Source organism: Poromitra crassiceps (assembly GCF_964638095.1).
Source record: "Poromitra crassiceps genome assembly, chromosome: 1".
Classification (NCBI taxonomy): Eukaryota; Metazoa; Chordata; class Actinopteri; order Beryciformes; family Melamphaidae; genus Poromitra; species Poromitra crassiceps.
In genome coordinates this window covers 14,977,631-14,991,300 of record NC_139623.1, presented here as the reverse complement: position 1 = coordinate 14,991,300, position 13,670 = coordinate 14,977,631, and the positions used below count along the sequence as shown (strand labels likewise).

At 46.0% G+C, this 13,670-nt stretch overlaps 1 protein-coding gene across 2 annotated transcripts in view; it reads right to left on the bottom strand.

The window, feature by feature from the left end:
- Positions 1-1,856: 1,856 nt before the first annotated feature.
- zbtb7b (zinc finger and BTB domain containing 7B) overlaps positions 1,857-13,670 on the bottom strand; it is a 34,165-nt gene continuing 22,351 nt past the window's right edge. The window contains exons 1-3 of one of the 2 annotated variants that reach the window (XM_083639691.1): positions 13,344-13,427; positions 6,051-7,111; positions 1,857-5,050 (exon numbers count right to left, since the gene is read on the bottom strand). In XM_083639691.1, the coding sequence (XP_083495817.1) occupies positions 4,450-5,050; positions 6,051-7,111; positions 13,344-13,412 (1,731 nt within the window). In that variant the 5' untranslated portion in view covers positions 13,413-13,427 and the 3' untranslated portion in view covers positions 1,857-4,449. Of the gene's footprint in view, positions 5,051-6,050; positions 7,112-13,343; positions 13,428-13,670 lie in introns of those variants that run through there. The other variant, XM_083639692.1, reaches the window with a different exon arrangement.

Here is a 13,670-nt window from a genome sequence, read left to right as displayed (position 1 = left end):
GTCACAGATTAAAGGAGAAAGAACAGCAAGAGATCATGTCAGTTGACTCTGTACAAATTACTACAATTTTATAAAAAGATGTTGTTGATGCCATAAAGTGATGCCCATCTAACTGGCATCCTTGTGATAAGGAGCTATATGTCAGAGCTGAAATAACCAACAGCCCTCCACGTTAGGTAATGGTCCTTAGGCTACTCCCTGAAGTCAAGCAGTAGGCCTAGATGTTCAGTTACATATTACTGGCACATTTTGGGTGAACTAAATAAATATGTAACGGTTTATAACAGAGGGCATTTATCCTTTGCAGGACAGACTGCTTTCAAACCAAAATTGGGGCATTATGGGCATAGATGAAGAGTATAGCCACTTCTCCAGGCACCACTATAGTAAGGCCCTTTGAGACATGCTTGTGATAAAGGGCTGTATTATTTCACATGGCTTGACTAGACTACCAGACTTTTCTCTGCCTCCCTGTTCCTACCTGCCATCGCTGGGCCTGTTCATGAAGCTCCATTTCATGCCAGAGGGGAAGCCAGCTACCCCTCTGCCCCACGACTTTCACCTCATTCAGGATCCAGTCTGCTCGCCTTCAGCACGATCTCCTTAGTCCTGTACCAGTCTCCCCGTTTGAGCGCTCCCTTCAGTCTGGTGGTAGGAGAGAGAAAAGCAGAAAAGGAAACATTTACACTCGAGAATGGGTACAATAGTTTGTCTCAAGGAATGGGGCACTGTGTATGGCTATTGGCCATTAATTTACTCCTAGTGACAAATGCATGCATGAAAAAAAAGTGTTCCTTTTAAATGTTTTCACCTCCAGTCATGATGAACATAGGTTTGTGAATATTCAGTCTTGGTCACTCAAAGGGCCAAACTTGGACTTTTTGGCTTCTCCTGGTGACAGAGAACAAGAGAACACCCATGCACAATAATGTTAGGCGGATGCATGTGTATTAGAACTGCCATAATATCAGTGGAGGAATAATACATTAGCCTACTTGATGTGTGGAAATCTCATCTTTCAGCACAGCGTCTTCATATTGAACATGGGCAGATGGACATGTGGGCTGAGTTTCATCATATTCCATCCTGTTGATAATGCCGAGTTAACGGGAACAGCCGTCTGTGGCTGCGGCTGCGCTGTAGGCCAGACGCGGGCCAAATGACGCGCCGCAGAGCGCACAACACCGGCGGCCCACACCAACCGACCAACCAGCATCCTACAGAAAACAAGCCCAACTGCAGACTATTAACACTTCATAAAAGCTGACGCAACGCTACTCACCTCGCCAGCAGAGATGTTGGAACTTGGAACCAGAGTCGAGGCTGACGGCTTGCGGGCCTGAGATTAGGAAGGCTGCCCTTCCTGCCAGGGTCTTCGTTTGACCTCTCATAAAAGCAACACGCTGTTAGAAACTTTGCTGTGTAAAACAAAGCCGGTGTCGCAGGCCTGTTGGTTAATTAAACTAAGAGGATTATCCAACTACGCAACATTCTATCCCCGCTGCACTTGCGGTATGCCTCAGGTGTCAGCTTGGTCCTGAAGGAGGGCAGCACACACACACAGGCGCGCGCGCGCGCGCACACACACACACACACACACACACACACACAGAGTTTATAGCGTTAGCTCCCTGTGTGTAAAACATTAATCACACAACGATACTGACAAAATTACCTACAACAATACTCCCCCCCCCCCCATTTATTTTAATTGTTTACTGTGAAGTTATGTTTAAATCTAAAGTAATATTTCAGTAACCTATAGTGATTCTCAAAGTGGAATCTTTGAGAAGGTCCACTAAAACTGAAAGACAAAAATTGTATCCCTGATCAATAACCACAGAAAAACACCAAGGTCAGGTATTTTTTTTTTTTATTATTTTCTTTACATTAACTGAAACAAATGATGGGAAAATTAATTTATATCTCTGAGAAGGTCCACTAAAAACTGAAAGACAAAAATTTTATCCCTGATAGCGGGGTCTCTATTCAAACCAGACCCCATGTCCCTTCACCGAAGCCAAGAAAACAAACCGCTCACATAGAAACACACTTCACAGCTGGCATCTGGTTTACCCTCATTCATTCACAAACCTCTGACCAGGAGTACCAACACCCTTCATATACAGGACCGATCCTCACACTGCTATTCCAGTGTGACAGGTTTCAGTATGGCCAGTAGTTTATTATTATTATATATTTATAACCATAGTTTGACTTTATTTGGTTTTAAATTTCAAATGGTATAATACAAAATTTACAAAATCTAATGTTTTTAAACTATTGGCCCTATATTTATATGAAGAGTGTCAATAGCCCTACAACACCAAACAATTGTATTTTGTATAATCAGTTAGTGCATTGCTCAAGATTTCCTGAGAATAGTTGCAGCACAAAAAAAAATCCAAGGCAACTTCACCCCAATATATAATATATTTGACTAATAACTCTGTACTAATATGCAGGAGGAAGAATATTCAATGTATTTGGGAATTTAATGATTTGTTTCTATTTAAATCTTACAATCTTAAATGATACTGAGTGAGTTCATGGACTAGCCTAAGTATTGAAGAAGGTCAAACAAAAAGCTCAAAGCTCTCAAATTTCATAGTGCAAATAAATCAGAAATAAACATTTTGTTTTGTTTTTTGTTTTTTTCCTACACAGCAAGGAGTGGATAGTGCACACAAGCCCAGACCAGCACTACTGCTATAGCAGGTTCTGGGTTTCAAGAGAATTCGGAAGTAAAAACAAAACTGCTGTCATTTAAAGACGTTATTGATTATGATAATGCAAAGCAGAGCATCGCTCCCTGCAACAGGCCTTACTGGCTACTGGTCTCTTGGCTATCCAGGGAAAGCACGAGGAAACAAAAAAGGTTTTTGGTCTAAGATACAAGATGATGAACTCAACATGAATGGTCCCTTAAGAGTCAGCGTTGGCCGAGCTGAAAGAGCCGTCATGCAATGACACGTCATACAGTACATGTTGAAGTAACGGCTGAGAAGCCCGTGCTGCACCACATGTTCAAGTGAACATGTCAAACAGCAAAGTCAAGACAGTCGTTTTGTGTTCCAGCTACAGAGAAGGTTTGGACCTTCTGACTCCTCTCCCCTCTTTGCTCCGTTCCCTTCTCTCTCCCCCGGAGGATGGAATGTGCCTGTTTTATTGCGGTACCTGACGGGGTTAAATGTGCAAAGAATGCATAAGAGGAAGAATCGCCAACAGAAGACACATAGCCCATGAAGGGCATTCAGGTATATGGAGATGTTGAACCAAAATCCTTAGCGCGAATGCAGCATCTCATAAGACTCCAAAAGATTGGGACCAGATCAGAAGTAGACCTTGGTCTGTGGGTCACGGTGTCCAACCCTGGATTAGGTCTCACAATGAGCTTCAAACAGAAAAGCCATAATAAATAACAATAAATAAATAAATAGAGAAATAAGGGCAAGCCTTCTTAATGATTCGCTCTCCTTGCCCCCTTTCTATTCTTTTTCAAACAAGGAAACCGAAGGAGTGCATTGAAGACTGAAATGCACAGCCTTCAGAAAGTAAGAATCGCCATCAACGAAAAACGCTACATGCAAAAGCGATCCATATTTTTTTAATCAACTACTCAGTGACCCAGACTTTGTCTCGTTTGGTCAGGCATTTTACACGCAGCACTAAGGCTCTGAGACACTCAAATACGGAAGCAGTTCCTTTCTCATGGCTATCAAAACAGTTGGGAAGAATTGTGGGAAAGTTCTTCAAACCCAACGTTGGCTACTAGTTTACCTCTCTCTTCTCCTGTTAACTTAAGACTTAAGAAAGAGATCAACTAAAGTCTTTGGTATAAGCACAGAATGAAAGGGAATATTCTTATGACTAACAAGAAAAGAGACAAAAAAAGCATTATTGCTTACAATGCACAGAACCAGTTTGATTAATTAGACTGCATTTCCATCCAAAACCACCAGAGGTCAGTGGGTGCACATTCTCATTCTCATCACCTATGTGACATGAATTGCACCTGAATCAATACATTGTTTTAACTAAAATATACATCTTCAACTATTCCTCCATTTCTCATTTTAGTTTGCATAGTGAAAAGCATCCCAGTAACCACACACTCAACATGCGCATGTCCAGCCAAAAAAGAGACAATAAAAAGAAATAGCTCAAACCTAAAATGCAGAAAACTGAAAATAAATTTTAAAAGACAAAATAAATCAAATGCCAAGAGCCAGGAGACAAACATTTAAAATAACTCTCAAAACCCGTTTTCCTTTTTTTTTCTCCATATCTTTTAGTTTTTAAGCGCTCTCTAAGTGTGAGCAGCAGGTCATTAGTCCAGCCACCTGAGTGAGATTTTTTTTTACTGTGGATGCTTTACCACACAGACAGACAGACAGACACACACAGACACGCACACGCACACACACACTCTCTCTTTCTCTCTCTTCACTATTCTTCTTCCTCCTCCTCTTCTTCTATTATTTCCTCTTCCATGTCGCCTGCCCATCTGTCACGCTGAGCAGCGGGAGAGTGGGTTCCTCCTAGATCCTCGTCCTCCGCATCTCTGGTCCCTCGCAGGCCTCGGAGAAGCAGCTCGGGATAGACCCCCAGCCTGTGGGCCCCGAGGTGGGCCAGTGCCTGAAAGGCCAGGGACCTCTCCCTCTCCGCCTCCCCGGGGAACATCAGCGGAGGGCCGGCCCCCAACCCGTTGCCGCCACGGGGCAGGAACGCCGAGGAGTGCCCCAGTAAGGATGGGGGCTCCAGCGGGTGGGAGTGATCCCCCCCTAGGCCCTCCTCGCCGTGCCCTGGCCCTCGCCTGGGCCGGCGGGTGCGTAGCTCCAGGCAGCTGTGTCCCTTGCGGTGACGCTGGAGGTGGTCCTCCCGGGCGAAGGCCTTGTGGCAGAGGGGGCACTCGAAGGGCCGTGCCCCGCTGTGGAGGGACAGGTGGTTCTTGAGGTCGTAGGAGTGGAGGAAGCGGGCGGGGCAGTGGGGACAGGGGTAGGGTCGCTCCCCCGTGTGTTTCCTCATGTGGATCTTCAACTTGTCATTCCTAATGAGGACAGAGAAGGGGAGGACAAAAAGGTAAATAGAGGAGAAGTCAGGACTGAAATCAATACCATGATAAACATAAGGACTTTTTCCGATATTGATATACAATGTATATCAAAATATGGCTTATGTGTTCAAAACCAAATTAAATTAGCTTGTTATCTACAATTTAGACAACATTGTATATCACAATATTGTTATAATATACCGTATATACTGTATATATTTTTTTTTCTGACCCCCCCATTTTCTCCGCAATTGTACTTGGCCTATTTCCCCCTGCTGCCCCGGGCGCTGCACCCCCTCTGCTGATCTGGGGAGAGCTGTAGACTAGCACCATGCTTCCTCTGACACATGCGCAGTAAGCCGGAGGTAACACGGGGGCGCGACCCTGCGACCCTCGTGTTGGTAGGCAGGGAGTCTACCGCTACACTACCCAGACGACCATTATAATAATATTATTGATATAATTATTTCCGAGCCCTACAACAAATTCAACCATTTTAAAACCACAACATGTAGAAATCTGCTTAGCAGCAGCAACAGCGAGTGGTAGGCTAATTACAGGTGCTAACTACTTACTTCCCTGTTTGTACGTGTTTATAACTGATTCGCTGGGGGGGGGGTAGCTCCAAATATCCCCAAATGTTGTTGTGTAGACTTGTTTTTTTATTGAAACAAGTTGCTAATCAAGCTAGCTAGCGATAAACACATTTCACTTCCTATGTGTTCTTCACAATAAAAGCATCCCATTAGTTTGTCAGTGGAAAGCGTTTAATATGAAGGAGCTGCAGCAGGAAACTTTCATGCTCCGGGACAGAGCATCGCAGTTATATGGTGCAGTAACAGCCGTTTAGGGCACAGAAATGCCATCTCCATATTATAAGTTAGTGTACCATCAAAATGATTTAAAAGCTGTTATATTAAAGTAAAACAGTTACATATTGGGGCTTTAAATGGGACATTGTTTGATGTCTATTTCATGGAAGAGGTTTCCATACCGGGTGAAGCGGACCCCACAGGCAGAGCACTGGAAGGGCTTCTCTCCTGTGTGTGTTCTCATGTGCCGGGGCAACTTCCCCGCTCCGTGGATGATCTTCTGACAGACGGGGCACTGCTGGGGCGTCTGAGTCTTCCTCTTCCTGCCCCCTCCTCCCGCCGCTGACACCACGCCCCCTCGCTCCGCTACAGATGTGGGGATGGCGGTGGTGCCCACCAATATCCCATCATCACCGAAACCCTCCATCTCTTCGTCCTCGGACAGCTTGTCATCTGCGTGCGGGACGGGAGGAGCGTGCGCTATGAGGGGGCGCTCTTGCGGCCATCCGTTTAGTGTCGCCCCTCTCCCCGGCTCTCTGACCCCCCTGGGGTCCCCGTTCTGCCCCGCTTTGAGGTGGTGCTCCTCCTTCACGGGGCTGGGAGGCTGGGTGGAGGGCAGCGAGCGGAGGCTGTCGTGCAGAGGTGAAGGGTGAAGAGAGAGCGGAGGGGAGGCGGGGGGCGGCGGGTTTGCAGTCGTGTGATGCGACCCAATTTTTTTCACCTTTTTTCTGTCTGTTTTCCTTCTGGATGGTTTCTCAGCCACGCCCCTCTCTCCCTCCACCACCCCCTCCCTCTCGCCGTGTTGGGCTCTGTGTTGGCCGGCCGCCTCCCCCTCTGCCTCGGCCGTCTCGCCCAGGATGTCACGGCAGGCGTCCGCCACGCACTGGATACCCAGGAGCTGAGCCCCTCGCAGCACATCTCTCATCCCGGAGCTACGGATGGTTAGCGTCGCGGTGTAGGCGAACTCCAGCAGGGCGTCCAGAGCGTCGGGCGCCACGCAGTCCAGCTGGCACACGCTGAAGCCCCCGCCGCCCCCCTCCTCGGCGCCGAACAGCCGGCGGAAGTAGAGGCTGACGGCGGCCATGACGGAGCGGTGCGTGGGGTAGCGCGCCCCACGGGAGGTCAACGTGAGGTCGCAAAGCAGCCCCGCCCTCCTCTGGTCATTGAGGCGGGACAGGAGCTCGTTACTGTGCTCCGGGAAGGGGATCCCAATCAGACCGTCCTCTCCTGGAGACATCGCCACCTGCGAGAACCAAGGTGAAAGGCAGGTAAGTGTTAAGGCTCAGGTCTGGGTAAATTGCAGTGTGGAAACTGCTTTACGCAAGTACAGCTTCGAGTCACAATGGCCTTTGATGGGGGGGGACTAAACCACAGCATTTTAAAGGTGCAAGAAAGATGAGTGTTTAAAATGAAGCAGATATGGTGTTTCTGCAGCTAAGATTGAGTTTGTGTGTATTAAGTTATTAACTAGAGTTGAGCAAGTTTTCAGTGGTACAATAAATCTGAATATGACGCTTTTGTCAATGTCCTGTGTGGTGGACAATAGGACTTGCCAACTTCCTTTACCTGATTTTATAACATTTCAGGAGACATAGAACTGACTAAAGCAGAGAGAATGTTAGAGCTGCAGTGATTATTCGATTGACAGAAAATGAATCGCCAATTTCTTTTTAAATAATTGATCAATCGTTTAAAGTCGAACTGAACCTGTTCGTCACATGCATAATGAGTCCGTTTCAGACTGAAAACATAGTTTGTCTAAGATGACAGGTTGAGAGGCGGGTCATAGTATCATGTCGATGATTTTATTTGACAATTCTGGGGACTGGATTGGGCTTTGGCCAATCCTGGCGTGTTCCGCCTCCAAATCGAGTGGGATTCAGTGTGTTGTGGTGCTCCCCTCGGGAAGAGCCTTTTGACGGGAGGAGTGGATGTCAGCGACCCGCAGGCAGCCAGCTGCCTTCGTGTTGCCGAGCGGAGAGTGCAGCACGTCGGCCTGGAATCTCCGAAGTGCGACCCCTGACAACCAAGCTCTCGGATGCGCGCGCCATTATCGCTGCTGTAACGATACGATATCCCTGGAATGCGCGTTTTAACGAGCCAGTCACATTTCTTTGCATTCTTAGAGATTATATTTTTTGTTTTTTGTTCATGTTTCTAACAATTGGCCAAGTTAGTAGTTACCGTAGTTTATGGGATAGGAATTCTGCCAGATGACAGGCACTTGGCGCCATTTTCGACTTCATTTGGAAGAGAAAATTATCCAGAAATGAAGATTTGATTGACAGCTGCATGTCGTGATATGATTGGTTGAAATGGGGTAGAAATTTGATAGTACTGGCCTGGTGACGTCAGCAAACTGTAAATTACTGTTATCAATGAAATCTTGAAAAACTAACTTTTGATATGAAAAAGTGTGAAAAACTAAAGAAATTAGATTGTTGTGATTTGTTTTGCATACATTATTAAACAGGTGCACTGCATAGTATAGCCAGGTATTTGAACTAAAAGAAAAGAAAAGTCATTCTTGGGTTCAGCTCGACTTTAAGCTAATTTCTAAGAAAAAAATGCTGTATGAAAAAAGTAAGGTCCGCACACTGAAGCTCCAATTTTACCTTTTATTTAGCCATCCACAAGTGACGTTTCGAGCTATTGCTCTTCCTCAGACAAGAAAATAAGAAAAATATGCTAAAATGTTCTCGTTCCAGCTTCTGTGAATATTTTCTCATTTCTTTAGTCTTCTATGGCAGTAAATGTATTATTATGTTTGGGTTGTGGACTGTTGGTCAGGAAAAAAGAAGACATTTGAGGATGCCATCTTGGGCTTTGGGAAAAAAGTGATCGACATTTTTAACTATTTTGTGACATTTAGATTTTTGACCAAACGACTAATCGATTAGTCGGGAAAATAAACGACAGATTAATTGACAATTAAAATAATTGTTAGCTGCAGCCCTAGAGAGTTTTTCCTCAAATAAGTTGAGGGAGGCTCAGACAAAGAGTTTTCAGATGATGAGGATGAAGTGGGACAGGTTACAATAGAGGATGCCGAGAGTTCAGAGGAGGAGGCGATATCAGCTGAGGACGAGCAAGAAAGAGAGAGTTCAGAGGAGGAGGCGATATCAGCTGAGGACGAGCAAGAAAAGAGTTCAGAGGAGGAGGCGATATCAGCTGAGGACGAGCAAGAAAAGAGTTCAGAGGAGGAGGCGATATCAGCTGAGGACGAGCAAGAAAAGAGTTCAGAGGAGGAGGCGATATCAGCTGAGGACGAGCAAGAAAGAGGGAAATAATCACAAATCACAAATGATGACACCAAACTCATCTGCATTTTCACATGAACCGAGAACTACAGGGGACGTGAACCGAGAACTGATGTCCACTACAGGGGACGTGAACCGAGAACTGATGTCCACTACAGGGGACGTGAACCGAGAACTGATGTCCACTACAGGGGATAAAAAAGGAATGCATAGAATCTTTGAAAAACCTTTCACTGCATGTTTTTTTCATCCAAGAGAATAATAATTAATTGAATAATACCCCCCCCCCCCCCCCCGCCAAAAAAAAATACTAAAACCTTACTTCCGCTGAGGTTTTTAAGAATGAGTGCACAGAAAACTCTACACAGAGTGCATTTATCACCTGTTCGCCTCTCTACATTTAAGTCCACGGCCTCCCCAATGTGCCCAAAATGTAAGAGAAATGCTGGCAGTCTTACGGTCTCTGGTCCTGCCCCAAATTACACAAATATTGGGACTCTATCCTGCATGAAATTCAGACTATACTAGGTATTGAACTTGAATTAGACCCAGTGTCATTTCTCCTCTGTCTTTCTAATGTGTACATTATTCATGTACATCATAGAAAACTCTTTAATGTCCTGACATACTGTGCAAGAACACATCTCTTACTCCAGTGGATTTCTGATAAGGCTTCTCCCACAATCTCTGGCTGGAATAGGATCATAATGGAACATATAGGCCGCTAGACCTCCTGACCTGCCTAGTACACTTCAACATATAGGCCGCTAGACCTCCTGACCTGCCTAGTACACTTCAACATATAGGCCGCTAGACCTCCTGACCTGCCTAGTACACTTCAACATATAGGCCGCTAGACCTCCTGACCTGCCTAGTACACTTCAACATATAGGCCGCTAGACCTCCTGACCTGCCTAGTACACTTCAACATATAGGCTGCTAGACCTCCTGACCTGCCTAGTACACTTCAACATATAGGCTGCTAGACCTCCTGACCTGCCTAGTACACTTCAACATATAGGCCGCTAGACCTCCTGATCTGCCTAGTACACTTCAACATATAGGCTGCTAGACCTCCTGACCTGCCTAGTACACTTCAACATATAGGCTGCTAGACCTCCTGACCTGCCTAGTACACTTCAACATATAGGCTGCTAGACCTCCTGACCTGCCTAGTACACTTCAACATATAGGCCGCTAGACCTCCTGACCTGCCTAGTACACTTCAACATATAGGCCGCTAGACCTCCTGATCTGCCTAGTACACTTCAACATATAGGCCGCTAGACCTCCTGACCTGCCTAGTACACTTCAACATATAGGCCGCTAGACCTCCTGATCTGCCTAGTACACTTCAACATATAGGCCGCTAGACCTCCTGACCTGCCTAGTACACTTCAACATATAGGCCGCTAGACCTCCTGACCTGCCTAGTACACTTCAACATACAGGCCGCTAGACCTCCTGACCTGCCTAGTACACTTCAACATATAGGCCGCTAGACCTCCTGATCTGCCTAGTACACTTCAACATACAGGCCGCTAGACCTCCTGACCTGCCTAGTACACTTCAACATACAGGCCGCTAGACCTCCTGACCTGCCTAGTACACTTCAACATATAGGCCGCTAGACCTCCTGATCTGCCTAGTACACTTCAACATATAGGCCGCTAGACCTCCTGACCTGCCTAGTACACTTCAACATATAGGCCGCTAGACCTCCTGACCTGCCTAGTACACTTCAACATATAGGCCGCTAGACCTCCTGACCTGCCTAGTACACTTCAACATATAGGCCGCTAGACCTCCTGACCTGCCTAGTACACTTCAACATATAGGCCGCTAGACCTCCTGACCTGCCTAGTACACTTCAACATATAGGCCGCTAGACCTCCTGACCTGCCTAGTACACTTCAACATATAGGCCGCTAGACCTCCTGACCTGCCTAGTACACTTCAACATATAGGCCGCTAGACCTCCTGACCTGCCTAGTACACTTCAACATATAGGCCGCTAGACCTCCTGACCTGCCTAGTACACTTCAAGAGAGCTACTTCAACAAGATGTGGGAGGAGCCACTTCTTCAATATACACATGTGAATGTATCTGCCATCCTATTTAGAGCCTTTGTCTAAAATATTCCTGCTGTGTGTGTGTGTGTGTGTGTGTGTGTGTGTGTGTGTGTGTGTGTGTGTGTGTGTGTGTGTGTGTGTGTGTGTGTGTGTGTGTGTGTGTGTGTGAGAATGGACCCAAATGATAATGTCAGCCTGTTATAGAAAGAAAGATGCTGAGCCCTTTTTTGTTTTGTTTTGTTTTGTTTTTGTATGTGTCATTTCGTTTCGTTCTGTTTTGATTTATGGGTATATGTCTGCAACCACATGTTTCCTTGTAACAAAAAGCCAATAAACATATACATGTATATATATTTAAAAAGAAAATGAGTGCACAACCTTCAGTCAGGTATATAATTTATGATGGTTTGCAGAAAATAAATCATCATTAGACTAACTTAGACAAGGAGTTCTCTTTCAGATGAAGGACAGTTTTAAGCCCCGACTCATCCCCCTCATCCTCCCCTCCCCTCCCCGCCTCATCGTCCCTTCTCTCCAGATTGCTAAATGAGGAAAAGGCCATTTTGGCGGGCGAGATGGGGGTGGAGGAATCAGAGAAAGAGAGAGATGTGATGACAGAACCAGCAGGAGTGTCAAAATATAAGACAGAGAAGAAGAAATAATGAGGGGAAAGGGGGAGAAACAGAATGACACGACTGATAGCGACGATGTGGACGGGATGGAGGATTATGTCATGTCAGCGGTGTAACGGACGGGGAGTAGGTTAATTCTCATGTGATACCTTTATAGCATTAGTTGTTTGATTACAGTGAAATACCTGGAGAAGAGACAGGGCGACTGACTGAAGAGAGAGAAGGAACCGCGCGAGAGAGGGAGGAAGTGACAGGCTGAAGGAGGTGAAGGGGAGAGAATGACTGAAAGAATGAGGAAGAAAGAAATGGTGAGAGAAAAATGGCAGATTATTATTAAAGGAACAGTTCACCCACAAATTCAAATTCTGTCATCTGTACCCATCCACACCTCGAGAGAAAACCAGGGTAATCCTTTATTTTACAGGTCCCTAACTACATATGAACTACATATGAACACCAATGTAACTATTGTGTAATTACATTGGTGTTCATGTCTAATTACAAATAGTTAATAACTACACATGAACTATTTGTAATAAGACATGAACACCAATGTAATTACACAGTAGATGATTAGATCATTTATATTTGTGGGTGAAATTTTCCTTTAATCACTCACAAATGATTAGCGAGTGTGTACTGTATGTACAGGTATGAAGATTTCATTTGCAGGTCAGTGTTTCGACTTTCTGCCCAATCAAGAGATTGAGATATCCATGCTGCAAATTAAAAGTAATTTAGCAATACAAGTCAACTCACAAGACCTTAACTTTCTGCCTTAATTCTCTTTCTAAAAGTAATGAGGTCTATTGGTAATAAGAGCCGACAACACCTTGCGTTGGCTCCCTAAGCTCCCACCTCACCCTCTCTGCACTAGACCTGCTCAACAATATCTCTCACACACCTCACCCTCGCCGCACTATACCTGCTCAACAATATCTCTCACACACCTGAGCAGACCAGATTTTCCACAAACAACCACCCCCCAGTTCCCCCCTCCCTGCCCTTTATCTCCCTCCCATAGCAACTGGCAGCCCCCTGGCCATCCAATAATAGTTCCCATATAGTGCCCAGAGGGCCCTGCTCAACGACAGCACATTCACCCGACTAACCTGCTTCAAAACACACCCTATTAAATACACACAAGCACGGAAGCGTGCACACACACACACACACACACACACACACATTGCGTGCCAACCGCTTGCTCCCCCCCACCCGCCATTGTTAGATTTAACTTTATGCCAGTCTGTAGCCTATATATAAAACACATACACAGACGCACGCACGCACACGCACACGCACACACACACACACACACACACACACACACTCCACCCGTACAGTGAAACAACTACAGCCACTAAAGACGGCTCGAACCCTTCCGTCCTCACACTTTCACCCATGGCAAACCTTCATCCGTCGGTCCCAAACCTTCTGATCGACCCCAAACCCTCCTCACTCGTCCCGGGACGAGCTAGCGAGCCCACAGGTCAATATGTGATCCTACCTTCCCCATTTTCATGGGCAGGGGCCTCGTCATCCGGAGGCGAGGCTGTGCGTGTGTCATGGCATCCATCTTTTGGCTCTTTACAAGTCCTCTCCCTCGCGTTCCCCCACCCTCTCTCTCTGAAAACTTTGTCACCTCTCTTTCTTCTTTTCCCCCTCTTCTACCTTGAAATGTTCAGCTTAAAGGTCTGAGCTCTTGTTCAGAGGTGGGGGTTAGGCGTTCATCCTTGGGGATGTCTGCCTCTTTCGAACATGGTTTCGCTCGCTCTCTTCCTGTTGCATCAAAAGAGGGTGCACTCACGGTGACGGAGATAGATTGAGAGATACC